Source organism: Sus scrofa, chromosome 6 (genome assembly GCF_000003025.6).
Source record: "Sus scrofa isolate TJ Tabasco breed Duroc chromosome 6, Sscrofa11.1, whole genome shotgun sequence".
NCBI lineage: Eukaryota > Metazoa > Chordata > Mammalia > Artiodactyla > Suidae > Sus > Sus scrofa.
Genome location: NC_010448.4, coordinates 28,572,837 through 28,588,269, shown reverse-complemented (window position 1 = coordinate 28,588,269; position 15,433 = coordinate 28,572,837). Strand labels below are relative to the sequence as shown.

Genomic DNA, 15,433 nt, shown 5'->3' with positions numbered 1-15,433 from the left:
AGAAAAAAGAAAAAAAAGTTCTCCCATAAAAATTGCTCTTGAATTTCACTTTTATTAAAAAATATAAGGAATCTTTCTGGAGTTCCCATCTTGGCCCAGCAGAAATGAATCCGACTAGGAACCATGAGGTTGAGGGTTCGATCCCTGTCCTCAGTCAGTGGGTTAAGGATCCAGCATTGCTGTGAGCTTGGTATAGGTCGCAGACTTAGCTCAGATCTGGCATTGCTGTGGCTGTGGCATAGGCTGGCAGCTGTAGCTCCGATTAGACCCCTAGCCTGGGAACCTCCATGTGCTGCGGGTGCAGCCCTAAAATATATATATATATATATATGGAATATTTGGAATCTTTCTTCTGTCAAAACATGCAGGTCTAACGGACTCTTCTGAGTTCTAACTCTTCCTAGAGTTTCATGGAATATTTAATTAGTAGCAGGCAGAGCATATCCCTGCAACTAAAACCCCACATGGATCTGAGACCTGTCTGGCAAGAAGTGAAATTTGTTCCATTCCTGGGCCCTTCCATTTCCCCAAAAGACCTCCTTCCGAAGTCGTAAGATCCAACAAGCTCGGCAGCAGGTGGGTACAGGGCGGGGGGCGCGGGGGCGAAGGGCGTCTCCGATGCGTCGCTAGTGGGCGCTCCAGGCAGAGGCCGGCCATGTTGAGGCGGGAAGGCCCTACCGCCTCCTGGCGGCCACGCTGTGCGGCGGCACTGCGGATCCCCGCGCGCCCCACCCAGCGTTCTGACTCGAGACCCTCCTCAGGAGACCACGCAGCTGAGTCGCCTACGTCAACGGTCGGGACCCCATCGTCGCCCTCTGACCCTGTTCGCCCCTCAGGCTCTCGAGCCCGGCCCCTGCCCGCCTGTTCGATCCCTCACAGAATGCAGCCCTTAGGCCTCAAGAGTCCCCATGCGCTCGGCCAGCGGCCTCTGCTATCGTTGCAGCTCCTTCTGTGGCTTCTGCTGAGGCCAGTAACCTGCGCCCAGACCACCCTAGGCGCCCGTAGCGCCCGGACCATGCGGGGAATCCCTAGTGCCTCAACCAGGCCAGACAGGGCCCCTATAGCGCCAGGCACCCCGGGAGTCCAGAGTCTGCAGAAACGCGCAAGGGCCCTGATGCGGGACTTCCCGCTTGTGGATGGGTGCGTAGCTGTAGCTGCAGTGTGCGGGCTGAACCTGACTCTGGGCAGGGGAGGATGTACTAGGCATGAAGTGCTAGTGAGAAGGCACCCTTACACCACCCCTCTCTCCTCCATCACCCATGGGTGCCTTTCCCCCTATTACCAGGTTGCTGGTGGAAACCGTCCCCAACCCCAAGAACTGTGACTCAGGACAACTGTGTGAGGTGGGGAGATGGGGTGGGATAGGACAGGCCTAGGCATGCTGACATGTCCCCACTCTAACTTTGTCTTAACACCCCAGCCACAACCACCTGCCCTCACTCCTGAAACAGTTTTACAAGAACAAGCTACAAGGTGTTAACCTGCGCAATTTGAGTCTTGGCCAGACCAGCCTGGACAAGCTTAGGGATGGCCTCGTGGGTGCACAGGTACCACAGGGACACAAATAGTGGCCAGTGGGGAATATGGGGGCCACAGGAACCTGGGTAGACAGACCTCTGGGTGACTATCATAGGAAACACTATGTGCCATCACGTAGCTGCTGGGGAGTGTAGGGGTGGTGCAGGTCAAGACAGGACAGCTGCACAGGTGCCCAGGTTCTGTGTAGTCACAATACCCAGAAAGTGATCAGAAAATCCCTGGTGAGTGTGGTGACTCTGAAAACAAAAAGGATATGGTGGACTGGCCTCAGGGCATTCACATTGCACATGGACAAACAGCAGGCAGTGATGTGTCATGATTCCAGCTTGGCTACTGACAGCAAGCTGAATATTCATCATGGTACCACAGGATCAGGCAGGCAGTGCTACACTCGGGGCCACTGACCCAAATGAGTACCTTGGGGGCTGAGGAGGAGTAGCAGGCCAAGGACATTGGAGACCACTCTGATCTCATTCTGGACCCCTGGGCCAACCCCTAGTTCTGGTCAGCCTATGCCCCATGCCAGACCCAGGACCAGGATGCTGTGCGCCTCACACTGGAGCAGATTGACCTCATTCATCGCATGTGTGCCTCCTACTCTGAACTGGAGCTTGTGACCTCAGCCAAAGGTGGGCTGGGGAATGGTTAAGATAGTCAGGGGCTCACTCTGCTGGTTCTGGCCCTGGTCTCCGACTACTTGATTCCCTTCCCTCTTCTAGGACTGAGCAGCACTCAAAAGCTGGCCTGCCTTATTGGCGTGGAAGGTGGTCACTCACTGGACAGCAGCCTCTCTGTGCTCCGAAGTTTCTACCTGCTGGGAGTACGCTACCTGACACTCACATTTACCTGCAGCACACCCTGGTGAGCAGAGCGCCAAGCCAGGGTGGAATAGTAGATGTAAGGTGGGGAAAATGCCAGAGAGACGAGGACAGAGGGGGTCCACAGAGGGAGACTGGATTCTCAGCGTCCCTCCCATTCCCGGAAGGTGGCTGGTCCAGATCCCGCCCTGTTCTGGATATGGGATGAATGGACAGAGAGCCTGGATGTCCAGGCTGTATTAGCCAGAATGTGGCCTGTTAGACTGTCCTCCCGTGGCTGTCTTACAGGGCAGAGAGTTCCACCAAGTTTCAACACCACTTCTACACCAACATCAGTGGGTTGACAAGCTTTGGTGAGGTAAGGACTCTTGTTCCATAACCTACCCAACCTATCCCCTACAGATATGTGCACACATATGTGACCCTCCTGACCCCTCCCCTCAAAAACAAACAAACAAAAAAAAAAAAACAACCACACCTGTCCTTGCAGAAGGTGATAGGGGAAATGAACCGCCTGGGCATGATGGTGGACTTGTCCTACGGGTCGGACATCTTGGTGCGGCAAGCCCTGAAGGTGTCAAGGGCCCCTGTGATCTTCTCCCACTCAGCTGCCAGGGCTGTGTGTGACAATATGCTGAATGTTCCTGATGACATCCTGCAGCTTCTGGTGAGTAGCCACCCCAGCCCTCAAACCCAGGGCGAGGCATGCTTCAGCCAAAGATCCTTGACCTTGAACAAAGCTACCAGCCCAGGCCTCACTTACCTTTAGACCCAAGGCTGGTTAACTCTCCGTCTCTGAAAGTCAAAGCCAAATAAGTTCTACCCAGAGATCAAGAGAGGTAAGCTCACTTTCCTAACCCCTGAAGCAGAACTCACCACGTGTCCTACCAGAGCCCCCAGGGCATAGGTGGCAGGCCATCAGGCCAGAAGGGCCAAGCTGAGTGTCTATTCCTTTATCCCTGTAGAAGAAGAATGGTGGCATTGTGATGGTGTCACTGTCCATGGGGGTGCTGCAGTGTAACCTGTTTGCTAATGTGTCCACGGTGGCAGGTGAGTCCCACTTCAACTCCTTGTGTGGTTATAGCTTGGCCTGTGGCCACTGGGACAGCCCTCAGGGCAGCTCTGGCCATCTAGCGCACCTGCTGGGCATTAGGCAAGACTCCCAACAGCCCAGGGGAGCAGACACAGCTGTTCACTGCCCTTCCACCCAGATCTGGGGCCACAGTAAGTGCTGATGGGTACAGGGGAGGCAACTGCTTCTGCCTCTCACTTTTGCTGCCACATCTCAGACAGGCTAGGCAGAGTCCTGCAAGCAGACCCTCAAGGAACTCACCCAGAGGCAGGACGGCTTCTGGGCAGGAAAAGACCCAAAGGGGTGGTTGCTCTGAGGTTCACTCTGGGTCCAGTGTCTAGCCTGTGACCACCTGAGAACTCACAGTAGGAATACTCTGTGGAGTTGGCTACTGTGTCCTGGAGTGCTGTTGGCAGGAGAACTGGCCATACTGAGCTTCCCCAGACCTGGGCTGATCCCAGGGTCTGACTCCAGCCTCGTGGTGCCCACCACGAACTGTCACCCCCTAGATCACTTTGACCACATCAGGGCAGTAATTGGATCTGAGCACATTGGGATTAGTGGAAATTATGATGGATCTGGCCGGTGAGTGTTTCCCTGGAGTTCATCTTGGACAGGGCTATGGTGGGGAGTCCTTTAGTCTCAGGTTCCTAGCCAATGGTCCTCCCATCCTCAGGCCTCCACCACCACAGACTCTGGTCTTTCACCTGCCATCTTCCTGCTCCCAGGGTCTGTTTCCCAGACTCTCCCCGTCCCTCCTGTGGCCCAGTGAGTCAGATCATCACCCTTGTTAAGTACCTCACCCCCTCCCAGGAGAACTCATCTGCCCAGCATATGCTCCACCCCAGCCCAGCCAATCTGCTGTGGACTGAACATCTGTTCAGCAGGTTAATGCTGCACAAGCCCAGTCTTCATGGAACTTCCGAAGTTGCATTCAGTAGCCTGAAGAATATAGTCCTTAATTTCCCATATGTGGTTGGGGTTCATGTGAGGATGGGCCCTAGGCCATGATTGGAGCTGAGGGTCCACAGCTACCCAGCTGGTGGCCACACAGGTTCCCACAGGGGCTGGAGGACGTGTCCACATACCCAGTACTGGTAGAGGAGCTGCTGAAGCACGGCTGGAGGGAGGAAGAGCTTCAGGGTGTCCTTCGTGGAAACCTGCTGCGGGTCTTCAGACAAGTAGAACAGGTGTGCTGGCCTGGACAAAAGGATGGTTTCGGTGGTTTGAGCAGGTGGGGGTTGCTGCGGAAGCCACAGGCTGCTAACTGTCACTCCCCAGGTGAGAGAGGAAAACAGTGGCCAGAGCCCAGTGGAGGATGAATTTCCAAACAGGCAGGTGGGCAAGTCCTGCCACTCCCACCTCCTGACTCGGCCTCAGCACAAACACCTGGCCACACACCAGGCGGGAAACAAGTGGCCAACCAGTCAGGCCCCCCAGAGGCCCTCAAAAGCCTCCCCAAACCTCATTCTAGGCCTGGTGGCAGCTGCGACTTTTTCAATCCTCATCCTGTGGCACTAGTGACCTAGGTAGTCCCCCAGAAGTCACTGTGGCAACGTCTCACAAAGTTCCCCTCCAGTCCTCCAGGCACAAGCATATATATGCTGAGAATAAACATTTTGGGTACAGAGCCAGGTGTGAGTGTCCCTTCTTCATGGGGAGGGGGACTGGTCTGGTGGTCTCTTGATTGGTGAGGAGTCTTGTGTTCAAGTTGGGTGTTTCCCATTGGCCAGCTTTGTCACTCTCAGGAAGAGCAGAAGCATCTTACTTTTTTTTTTTTTTTTTTTTTTGCCACACCCATGGCATAACCTTATCCTTTAAAAAAAAAAAAAAAATTTCAGGACTACACCTGTGCAATATGGACGTTCTCGGGCTAGGAGTCAAATCGGAGCTACTGCCAGCCTACGCAACAGCCACAGCAATATGGGATCCAAGCCACATTTGCAACCTATACCACAGCTCATGGCAACGTCAGATCCTTAACTCAGTAAGTGAGGCCAGGGATCAAACCCGCATCCTCATGGACACTAGCTGGATTCCTTTCCACTGCACCACAATGGGAACTCTCACAATCTTATTCTTATACTAAAAGCCTGAGCCCACAGAAGAGCACAAAGGAATCAAGTTCAGAGTTGATCCCATCATGGAGTGTGACAGTGGGTATTTCTCTCTTTAATTTTTTTTCTTTTTAGGGCTGCACCTGCAGCATATGGAAGTTCCCATGCAAGGGGTCAAGTCAAGTCAGCCTACTCCACGGATACTGATACCCAGGATCCAAGGTGTGTCTGTGACCCACACCACAGCTGACGCAATGCTGATCCTTGACCCACTAAGCAAGGCCACCTGAGTCCTCAAGGATACTGGTTGAGTCTGTTTCTGCTGTGCCACAACAGGAACGCCCATAATTTTTTTTTTTTAAGAAGGTGATACCTGGTATAGGATAAACTATCTTGCTTGGAAATATCAAGAGAGAAAAGTGTGTAAAATTTTAGATTTTTCAGGTAAGGTCCTCTGACTTTTTGTTCAATTGATTTTTTAATGGAGAAGGGGAAAGCAAGTCTTTTTTTTTAGTTGCACCCATGGCACATGGAAGTTCCCGGATCAGGGATCAAACCCGCGCCACAGCAGTGACATAAGCTGGCTGTAGTAAGCAATGCCAGATCCTTAACCTGCTGCACCACAAGGGAACAAATCCGACTAGGAACTATGAGGTTGTGGGTTCCATCCCTGGCCTCACTTAGTGGGTTAAGGATCCGGCGTTGCCGTGAGCTGTGGTGTAAGTCGCAGATGTGGCTCGGATCTGGTGTGGCTGTAGGCCGGCAGCTGTAGCTCTGATTGGATCCCTAAGCCTGGGAACCTCCATATGCTGCGGGTGCAGCCCTAAAAACAAAACAAAACAAAACAAAACAAAAAGAAGTAAAAAGGAGTTTACTGCCATCTGCTCAGCTTGCTACAGACTTTCCACTTTGGCCACTTTGCTTTTCCTAACCCATAAGGATGGACCAGAACCAGATTTAAATTATTTCCATGGGAACTTGAATTTAGGAGAGAGACTATGGTGCCAGCTATTTTATAAGCATGACAATATAAGTGTGGGTCCATTTGAATTCTGTTCCATTTAGCTGGGCTATTTGTTTATCGTAGTATTGATACCACAGTCTTAATTACAGCAACTTTAAAACAAGTCTTGATATCCAGCAGAGTGAGTCTTCCCACTTTATCGTATCAGTGTTTGATTAGATATAAATGAATCTACAATGAATGATATAAAATAAGGGATTTATTATAGGAATTAGACTTTATGCACATGTAGGAGACAGTGGAAAAGGCTGCTTGATCTGGTGTTGGGTCTTAAATCTGTACAGGTAAGCTGGGCCAGAATTACTCAGGAGAGCTAGATGTGAGGTAGAGGAGAATAAGGATGAAGCCATAAGGACAAACTGGAACAATTGGATATCCATTCAGGGAAAAGAAAAAGAATATTGACCCCTAGCTCACACTATACAGAATGTAACATATCAAATAAAATTACTTTGAAGATGTTATTGGTCCAAATGCAAAAGACAGGAGTATTACATACTTCTTAGAAGGTATAAGACTCTTAGAAGGAAAATATATTTGTGACCTCAACATAGGGACACTGAACATAAAAAATATCAATAACAGGAGTTCTCTTGCACGGGTTAAGGATCCTGTATTGTCACTGCAGTGGCCTGGGTTGCTCTGTGGCGCAGGTTCAAACCCTGGCCTGGGAACTTACATTTGCCATAGGCGTGGCCAAAAAAAGGGAGGATTAATCATAGAGGGGAAGACTGATAAATTGGATTTCATTAAAATTAATAACTTATGTTCATCATAAAAATACCGTTAAAAAGAGTGGAGGAGGAGTTCCCGTTGTGGCACAGTGGTTAACGAATCTGACTAGGAATCATGAGGTTGCAGGTTTGATCCCTGGCCTTGCTCAGTGGGTTAAGGATCCGGCATTGCCGTGAGCTGTGGTGTAGGTCTCAGACGCGGCTCAGATCCCACGTTGCTGTGGCTCTCGAGTAGGCTGGTGGCTACAGCTCTGATTGGACCCCTAGCCTGAGCACCTCCATATGCCGCAGGAAGAGGCCCTAGAAAAAAGGCAAAAAGATAGAAAAAAAGAGTGGAGGAAAAAAAAAAAAGAGTGAAGGAGTTCTCTGGCAGCCTAGCGGCTAAGGACTCAGCATTGTCCCTACTCTGGCTTGATCCCTGACCTGGAAACTTCCACATGGCATGAGTGCAGCCAAAAAAAAAAAAAAAAAAGGACAGAGAGACCCCTAAAAAAAAAAGTGAAGTTCCCATTGTGGTGCAGCAGAAATGAACCTGATTAGTATCCATGAGGTTGCGGGTTCAATCCAGTGTCGCCGTGAGCTATGATGTACGTCACAGACGAGGCTTGGATTCCATGTTGCTGTGGCTGTGGTGTAGGCCAGCAGATGTAGCTCTGATTTGGCCCCTAGCCTGGGAATTCCATATGCCACAAGTGCGGCCCTAAAAAGCAAATAAGAAGAAGAAGAAGAAGAAAGAAAGAAAGAAAGAAAGAAATGCCTGCACATATGTGCACTGAAAGACATGAACAAATATATTCATAGAAGCACTATTTTTAATTATTTCAAACTGAAAATAACCCAACAATAGAGAAACCAACTCCACAGAAGAGTCCATAACAATGAAAAAGAACAGATTATAGCTGGACACAACAACCTGCATGAATCTCACAAAATAATCTTGAGTGAAAGAAGCAAGACACAAAACAATACCTATCATATTATTCCATTCCTATAAAGTACAAAAACAGGCAAAGCTGATCTATGCTGTTAAAATCAGGATAAGGGTATCCTCAGTGGCGGAGGTAATGACTGGAAGAGGGCATGAGGAATGGTCTCAGGGTTGTTGTTAAAGTGCTCTGTCTTAACCTGGGTGCAGGTTATATGGTATGTTCATTTTGTGAACTATATGCTATATACAATTACAGTATGTAAACTTTCCTGTAGGCCTCTGCTATGCAGTTGTGATTGGAAGCAGAAGTTCTGTCTCCCCACCCCTTGAACCTGGGCTTTGTTTCTGCTTGACCAGTAAAACATGGCAGAAGTGATGCTGTGCATGTTTCCAGGCCTAGACCTAAACTGTTAGCTTCTACTCCCTGCTTCTAGGGATGCTTACTCATGGGCTGTAGCCACTACACAATGAGTAAGCTGAGCAGTCCAGACAGAGGTCCACATGCACAGGACCCAGTGCCCTGGTCCACAGCCACACTGAGCTCTTAGCCTGCAGTCAGTAACAATTTGCTTGTTATCTTGAAAGTGAGTCCTCCAGCCCCAAATGATGCCATGTGGAGTAGAGACAAGCGTTATTCAGCTTAAGATTTGTGAGCAATTTTTTTTTTTTTTTGGTCTTTCTTTTCAGGGTCCCACCTGCGGCATACGGAGGTTCCCAGGCTTGCAGTCCAATCGGAGCTACAGCTGCCGGCGTATGCCAGAGCCACCGCAACGCCAGATCCCAGCTGCATCTGCAACCTACACCACAGCTCATGGCAATGCTGGATCCTTAACCCACTGAGCGAGGCCAGGGATTGAACCCACGTCCTCAAGGTTCCTAGTCGGATTCATTAACTGCTGAGCCACGACAAGAACTCCTAAGTGTCCTACCTTAATGAATCTATTTCTTGCCTATTACTTTGTCTCTTGCTAAATTCCTTCTGTGCAGAGGCATAAAGAAACTGAACCTCAGTAAGTCCAGATACAGGTGAGTGGTTCTAATTTAAAAACTGTGGGTTCAAGTCCCAATCTGGGCCCTGGCTAGGTTCAAGCCATAAAGTAGTGTCAGTTTCAGAACAATTACATTTTTTTCTATCTTATATTTATTTTTCTTTTTTATATTTTCTTGGGCTTTTTGTTTGTTTTGTCCACATTGTGGCATGTGAGAGTTCCCAGGCCAGGGAATCAAACTATGCCTCAGCAGTGGTCCAAGCTACAGCACCAACAATGCCAGATCCTTAACCCAATGCACCACAAGAAAACTCCCTCTTTTCTTGTTTTATATTACTAATATTCTGCCTTATCTTTTGTAATGTGTATTTTGAATTTTTGATCTATGAATTCTAATGATTTTGAATTTTTTTTTTTTTTTTGTCTTTTTGCCATTTCTTGGGCCGCTCCCTCGGCATATGGAGGTTCCCAGGCTAGGGGTCCAATGGGAGCTGTAGCCACCGGCCTACGCCAGAGCCACAGCAACGCAGGATCCGAGCCACCTACACCACAGCTCACGGCAACGCCGGATCCTTAACCCACTGAGCAAGGGCAGGGACCGAACCCGCAACCTCATGGTTCCTAGTCAGATTCGTTAACCACTGCGCCACGATGGGAACTCCTGATTTTGAATTTTTGATTTATGAATTCTAATGATTTTCCTGATAGCAGCTTTCTTTTGAAATGTCTGTGCTTCTCAAGGACTGTTTCTTTTTGCCTGTGAGTACCCTGAGATTTCAGGCTACTTGACCAGTCACTAGTATGAGGGAAGTTATATCTGAGCTACAGAGTCCCCCAGAGTCTAGAGCTGCAGTTGGGCTGTAGTGGCCTATCTTCCCCAGATAGCACCTGATCCCACCCCTGAGGACAGAGGCTGGTGGGAACTATGCGGAACCTTTACAGAGCACTTGTTCACTCTAGTCAAAAAATATGTTGGGGCCAGTACTGAGGATACCAAGGTGACGAGACCAAACTTGTCCTGCCTATGTGAAATCCACAGCCTACTGGGCATGAAAAACATTAAAGATCTCCATCAACACTTTTCTCCCTGCAGTGGGTGCTATGAAGGGAAAGTGCCACTGGGTAACCCAATCCTGGGAAGGGTGTGGTGGGGTGATGGGATGGTGGGGTGAAGTCTTCTGGGGAGGAAATGGTACTCCAAGCCGAGGCTTCCCCAATACCCAGGAGTTTGGTAAAGGAGGGTAGAAGCAGAAGGTAAAAAGGCAATCAGTCGGAAGGAACAGCAAGTGCTGTGCAGACACTTTTTGAGTTCGGGGAAGTGAAAGAGGCCAGAAGGGCTGAGGTTGGGAGCAGGATGGAGAGAGACACAGCTGGAGAGGCTAAAGGGGCCAGATGGAGCAGGGCCTTTTGGGCCAAGAGAAGAGACTGGGCTTTCTCTTCAGAAGAGGCAGCTCTACCATGAGCAGGGAGCCCATTGGGAAGGCTGCTACTGTGAGTGGGCAGCTGAAGGTGCGTGAAGGACAAGCCAAGGCAACAGGCTCTGGTCAGGATGAATGTGGGGTAGGGGCCAGAATGGTGGTCAGCTCGGAGGTCCTCCTGTAGAGCCCAGAGACTGATCCCTGATTCTGTTCCAGAGCTGGAAGTCAGAGAGCGCAGAGTCTGAGGCAAGTTGGGAAGATAACACTAATTCTGATGTTCTAAAACCCTGTGAGTCATAAAAGGGGAAAAAATGGAGACAGAAGTGTGAGGTGGGCTCTGTGGTTTTCTGACAGAGAAACAAATAGCTGAAAGAATGGCCTAGAAAGATAAAGATGTTAAAGTAAAGCCAATTGGATAACATATCTGAAGCAATGGAGTAGAAAGTGAAAAAAAGTTAAGAGTCAAGAAGCAAAGAGCTTGGGTAGAGGAATGAAGTCCCAGGAGGTGAGATAGTAAAAAAGAAACTTAGAGAACTTGACTAAAGAATCCAAGGCAATGTCCAAAGAGGCAAACAAGGTCTGGCCAGGGGGATGGGCGTCCTTCCTACCAAGCCTCTAGTGAAGGGGCAGGAATCCCTAGCAGTCTCCAACAGGGAAACACTGGAAGGTGTAGGGAAGGGACGAGAAGGGGGCTGATTTCCAGAGACACAGAGGAGAGGTGGGAGACAGATGACAAAACGGGGAGGGGGTACTCAGCAATGGCAGGAGGCCCTGCGCAGGGCTGTTATGACCTCTGCCGTTCTGCCTACCCTTCTTCCTCCCTGAATAACAGAAATGTCACTGAGCACTCACTGGGTTTAGAGCACAGAGCCAGGGCACCCAACATACCGTCTCACCGAGCCCTAAGTCAGCCCCAAGAGGTGGAAGCGTTATTTCTCCATTTTACAAGTACCACAGCTGAGGCTCAGAGAGGGCTGCTCGCAGCCCAAGGTCACACAGGAATCGGGCCTCCCCAGGGAGTGGAGCAGTGAGTCGTACTCCCGCCGCCTCCGGGGGCTTCACTCCGGTGGGGGCCGGCAGGGAGGTGGGCAGCGGGGGCGCTCAGGGAGGAGCCGGCCTGCTCCCCGCCCCCGAGGGGCGGCCCGGGGGGCGGGCGGAGGAAGTGAGCGCAGCGGGGTGGAATGCGAGCGGGCGGGGCGCACCAGCCCGGGGTGGCGGGGACTGCCCGGCAAGCGGCGGGTGCGGCGTGGCCGAGCGCGCGCGATGCCTCACTTCACCGTGGTGCCGGTGGACGGGCCGCGCCGCGGCGACTATGACAACCTCGAGGGTCTCAGCTGGGTGGACTACGGGGAGCGCGCCGATCGGGAGGACTCGGACGGTGAGGGCGCGCCAAGAGGGGTCCTGGGCGGGGGCAAGGGAACCGGCAACCCGCGGACCGCTCACTTACAGACGCCGGATGTACACACGTCGATGCGGGCCCAACTTTTCTTACTTTGCGCCGCCGCCCCCCAGCCTTCGTTCAGTCAGTGTGTGCAGCCCCGATTTTCCTGGTCCCCGGCGCCCGCGATCGGGCCGCCCTCCCCGCCCCAGCTCCTCCCTTGCGGGTCACAGGCGGGGGCTGCAGACGTGGCCGACGGAGGCCAGGCCAACGGGGCCGCCTGGGACGCGAAGAGCGCCGAACCTCCGTCTCTGGCCCTCTCGGGCTAGGAGCAACGGCGGCAGCCCAGGCTCCAGCCCCCTCACCTCCTGTGAACTGGCCCTGGCCTCTTCTCTCGCCTACACTTTGGTGCTTCAGCATCTGTTTCCCGGAGACTACCCTCTTCTCCTTCCCCTCGCCCCTTCCCCTCGCCCCTTCCCTCTCTGTGCCTCCCAGCACTAGGGCCCGGGAGAGAAGGGTGAGCCTGCCTGAGCAGGTCTGTAAGTAACTGCTGGCCAGCAGCACTTCTGTTGATCCCAGCTTACATCTGTAGGTACAGTGGGAATCTGTGGTGCACTCCCAATGGGAGCAGGCTTGTCCAAACACTTGATGTGAAATAACTTGTTTAATTCTCCCAATTTCTCTTATGGTATAGGTTCTGTTCCTCACATTAGGAAGGAGGGAACTGAGGCAGGGAGTGGTTATATGACTTGCTCCAGGGGATTCAAGTCCAGTGGGAGATTCCAGAGCCCTCTTAACCTAGATTTTAGAACTGGGCCTGAAGGTAAAACCCTCCTCCCTTCTCCTAGGTTCCTGCCTCTCCCCTTGCCTCTTTCTCCTCCCTCAGGAGGCCCCTATGGGCTGGCCTTGCTAGGCCCCGCCATTGGAGTGTGAACATTGCTGAGAAAGTGTCTGTGTGTATAGCAGTATATGCATGTGGGGTTGTGCCTGTGCAAGTGTTAATAGCTGTGGGGTACCACAGAGTGAAGGTTGGGTCAAGATAGCACATTCGCTTCCTGGGCCATTTCCTGCAAGGTTTTTGGTGATGAGGAGAGTGTTGTGACTGATAACAAATGCTTACATCTGACTGATTATGATGGAGATATGCAGGGAACATGTGTGTTGGTGGCATATATGTGCTGATGTGATCCTGACCTGTCTCTCATCGGTGTGTGATGGTGACCTGACTGAGGTGATCCATGCTTGATGCGGGTGATGGCTATATGTTGGTAACCTAATGGCCATGTGTGGAGATGGCACAGGGCAGTGGCACGGGCTGCTGGACATCGTGGAGATTTTACAAGTCTGACAGCTATGTGGGTACACGCATCTCAACCCCTACCTCATGCTGTCACCTGCCCCTAGCCTTGGTCCAGCCATCAGAGCAGAAGCCAGCCTCCATACTTGCTCCTCTGTTAGCCTCTAAAGGCTCTCTCTTCCCAGAGGCTGGGCTGGGCTGCATCCCTAAGATCAGCCTGGACCAGTAGGTAGGCAGAGCTCTGGCCCCGCCTTGGCCTCTCACAGGGTGACTACAGGGACCTGGACCACATTGGCTAAGTCCCTCCAGGTCCCTCCAGGCTAGGCCAGCTCCTCCCACTACCTCCCCCATCCTTACTCCTTTTCAGCCAGACCTTGACTGCGTCTGCAGTATGGGGGACACTCTGCACCCTGGTGAGTGATTATGATCCTTCTCAGTGGGGACAGCAAGGGTCAGGGGCACAAAAGCAGTGACACACAGGTCCTTCCCATGGGGGGCCCACCAGTCTGGTATATGAGTTTCTCAAGGTCCATACCGCTGCTCCAGGGGTGTAGATGGGCCTATTCACGCAGCCTACTATGGCCTGTGTGGAGGGGATGAAGAGGTTCTAGAGGGGGATCCCTGGCAGATACCTGAAAGCACAGGGATCAGGAATGTTACCTGGATTCCTACCTGCAGCTGGTGTATTCACAGCTGCTGGCAGGCACACATACATGTGTATCTCACAGGCAACCCCCAGGCCCAGCTTCATGCTCTGATTCACCAGGGGTCTCAGGTGGTATCTGAGCAGCTTGGCCTGGCAGGCATGCCTAGACCTGCCCTGGAATTTTTGGAATAGCTGAGGGCAGTACAGATATCCTGGCACTGCTTAGACCACCCCACCCCCCTTGCCCAGTTCCCACAGTCCTATGGGAGCTGTACTTAAACGATGCTTTGGAGAACGCCAAGGAATCCCTGCAGAGTATCTGGCACCAGACTCCCTTTTCGGATGCAACTGGGCAGTTTGAAGAGTGCAGGTTATTAGCTCTATTTCGTGGAAAAGGAAACCAAGGCAGCACAGAGGGTAAGCAAGTGGTCCTCACACAGAGGGAGGGTCAGGAATCCAAGCTAGGCTGCTGGCCACTGAGCCCCAAGAGCCTTGATTATGCACACCCTGGCCAAATTGCAAACCCTAGACACTGTTCTCTAGTTAAAGGCTTGTACTTTTCCCTGAGGTGCCTTCTGGGATGGATGGGGGTCCAAAATAGGAGTAGGGAACCTACAGTCAGCTCCCACCTGGCTCTGGTGGATTCTGGGACCCTGGGTTGGCCTTCTCACTGGGTGATCTTGTCTCTGAATCTCTCTGAGCTTTCCTTGTTACTAAAAGGGAGTAAATTGTATCTGCTGGTATGTTACTGTGAGGACTAGAGGTAAGCCTTGGAATGGCTCTGAGCTACCTTGCAGTCATGGCTGAAGTGACCTGGGTCTTGGAGGACTATCCAAGGGCATTTGGGGGGAAGCGCTGTGTGCTCAGCTCTGTTTCCTGGCTGCTAGTGCACTCCTCTGAGAGAGGTGAGGCAACAACAATGGGGCAGGCTGCAGTGCAGGAGTTTAGATAATTTATAACTTACTTTCAGCCTGCATCCACAAAAGGATCAGAAAACATATCCAACAAAAAAACCTCCCCAAAGAACTATTACTGTCAGAAAGGTCAAAACCATGCAGAGGAAAGTGGCAGGGACTCAGATTAGGCAAATGGTGACCGCACCTAAGAAATAAATTTAGCTTGGAGACTCCTGGCTGCCAAGGCAGAAAGGGCAATAAGATGAGCTCTTATAGTTGCCCTTTTTTTTTTTTTTTTTTTTGACAAAATGAAGCCTCTGACTTATTTAGGGAAGATACGTTTTTTTTGTTGTTTTTTGTTTTCTTTTTGGTCGCAGAAATCCTAGGGTCCTTTTCAGAGGCTTCACACTGATGGGCCATTAAGTGTAATGGGCAGTGTTAGTGGGTTTTCAGATTTTTCTTTTGGCTCCTGATCCTGAACAAGCATCAAGGGCACAGCAAATGTCACAGGGTGTCTGAGGAGCTACATGACCCCATGAGGCTTTAACATGGTTCTGTGTGCTTGCTTGACCTCCTACTACTTTTGCCCATTGTGCCACTGGCATTTACCTACACACAGACATGTAGTTCCTAGGAC

General features: G+C 51.2%; 2 protein-coding genes and 1 long non-coding RNA gene across 4 annotated transcripts in view; 2 read left to right on the top strand and 1 right to left on the bottom strand.

Moving 5' to 3' along the window:
• LOC100621677 (dipeptidase 3) lies at positions 1,414 to 5,233 on the top strand. The gene is made up of 9 exons (XM_021094118.1): positions 1,414 to 1,547; positions 2,039 to 2,168; positions 2,259 to 2,400; positions 2,646 to 2,715; positions 2,848 to 3,024; positions 3,323 to 3,407; positions 3,939 to 4,014; positions 4,484 to 4,619; positions 4,711 to 5,233. The coding sequence occupies exons 2-9, from the start codon at positions 2,123 to 2,125 to the stop codon at positions 4,948 to 4,950; spliced, it is 972 nt and encodes a 323-aa protein (XP_020949777.1). The 5' UTR covers positions 1,414 to 1,547; positions 2,039 to 2,122; the 3' UTR covers positions 4,951 to 5,233.
• The window catches only part of LOC110260945, a 14,102-nt gene continuing 1,689 nt past the window's right edge, over positions 3,021 to 15,433 (bottom strand). The window contains exons 1-3 of one of the 2 annotated variants that reach the window (XR_002344577.1): positions 12,027 to 13,603; positions 4,518 to 4,629; positions 3,021 to 3,316 (exon numbers count right to left, since the gene is read on the bottom strand). This is a non-coding gene — a long non-coding RNA (uncharacterized LOC110260945). Of the gene's footprint in view, positions 3,317 to 4,517; positions 4,630 to 12,026; positions 13,604 to 15,433 lie in introns of those variants that run through there. The other variant, XR_002344576.1, reaches the window with a different exon arrangement.
• Positions 11,812 to 15,433, top strand: part of SLC12A4 (solute carrier family 12 member 4) — a 22,297-nt gene continuing 18,675 nt past the window's right edge. Inside the window, exon 1 of the mRNA NM_213949.2 lies at positions 11,812 to 11,957. Coding sequence (NP_999114.1) covers positions 11,843 to 11,957 — 115 coding nt within the window. The 5' untranslated portion in view covers positions 11,812 to 11,842. The remainder of the gene's footprint in view (positions 11,958 to 15,433) is intronic.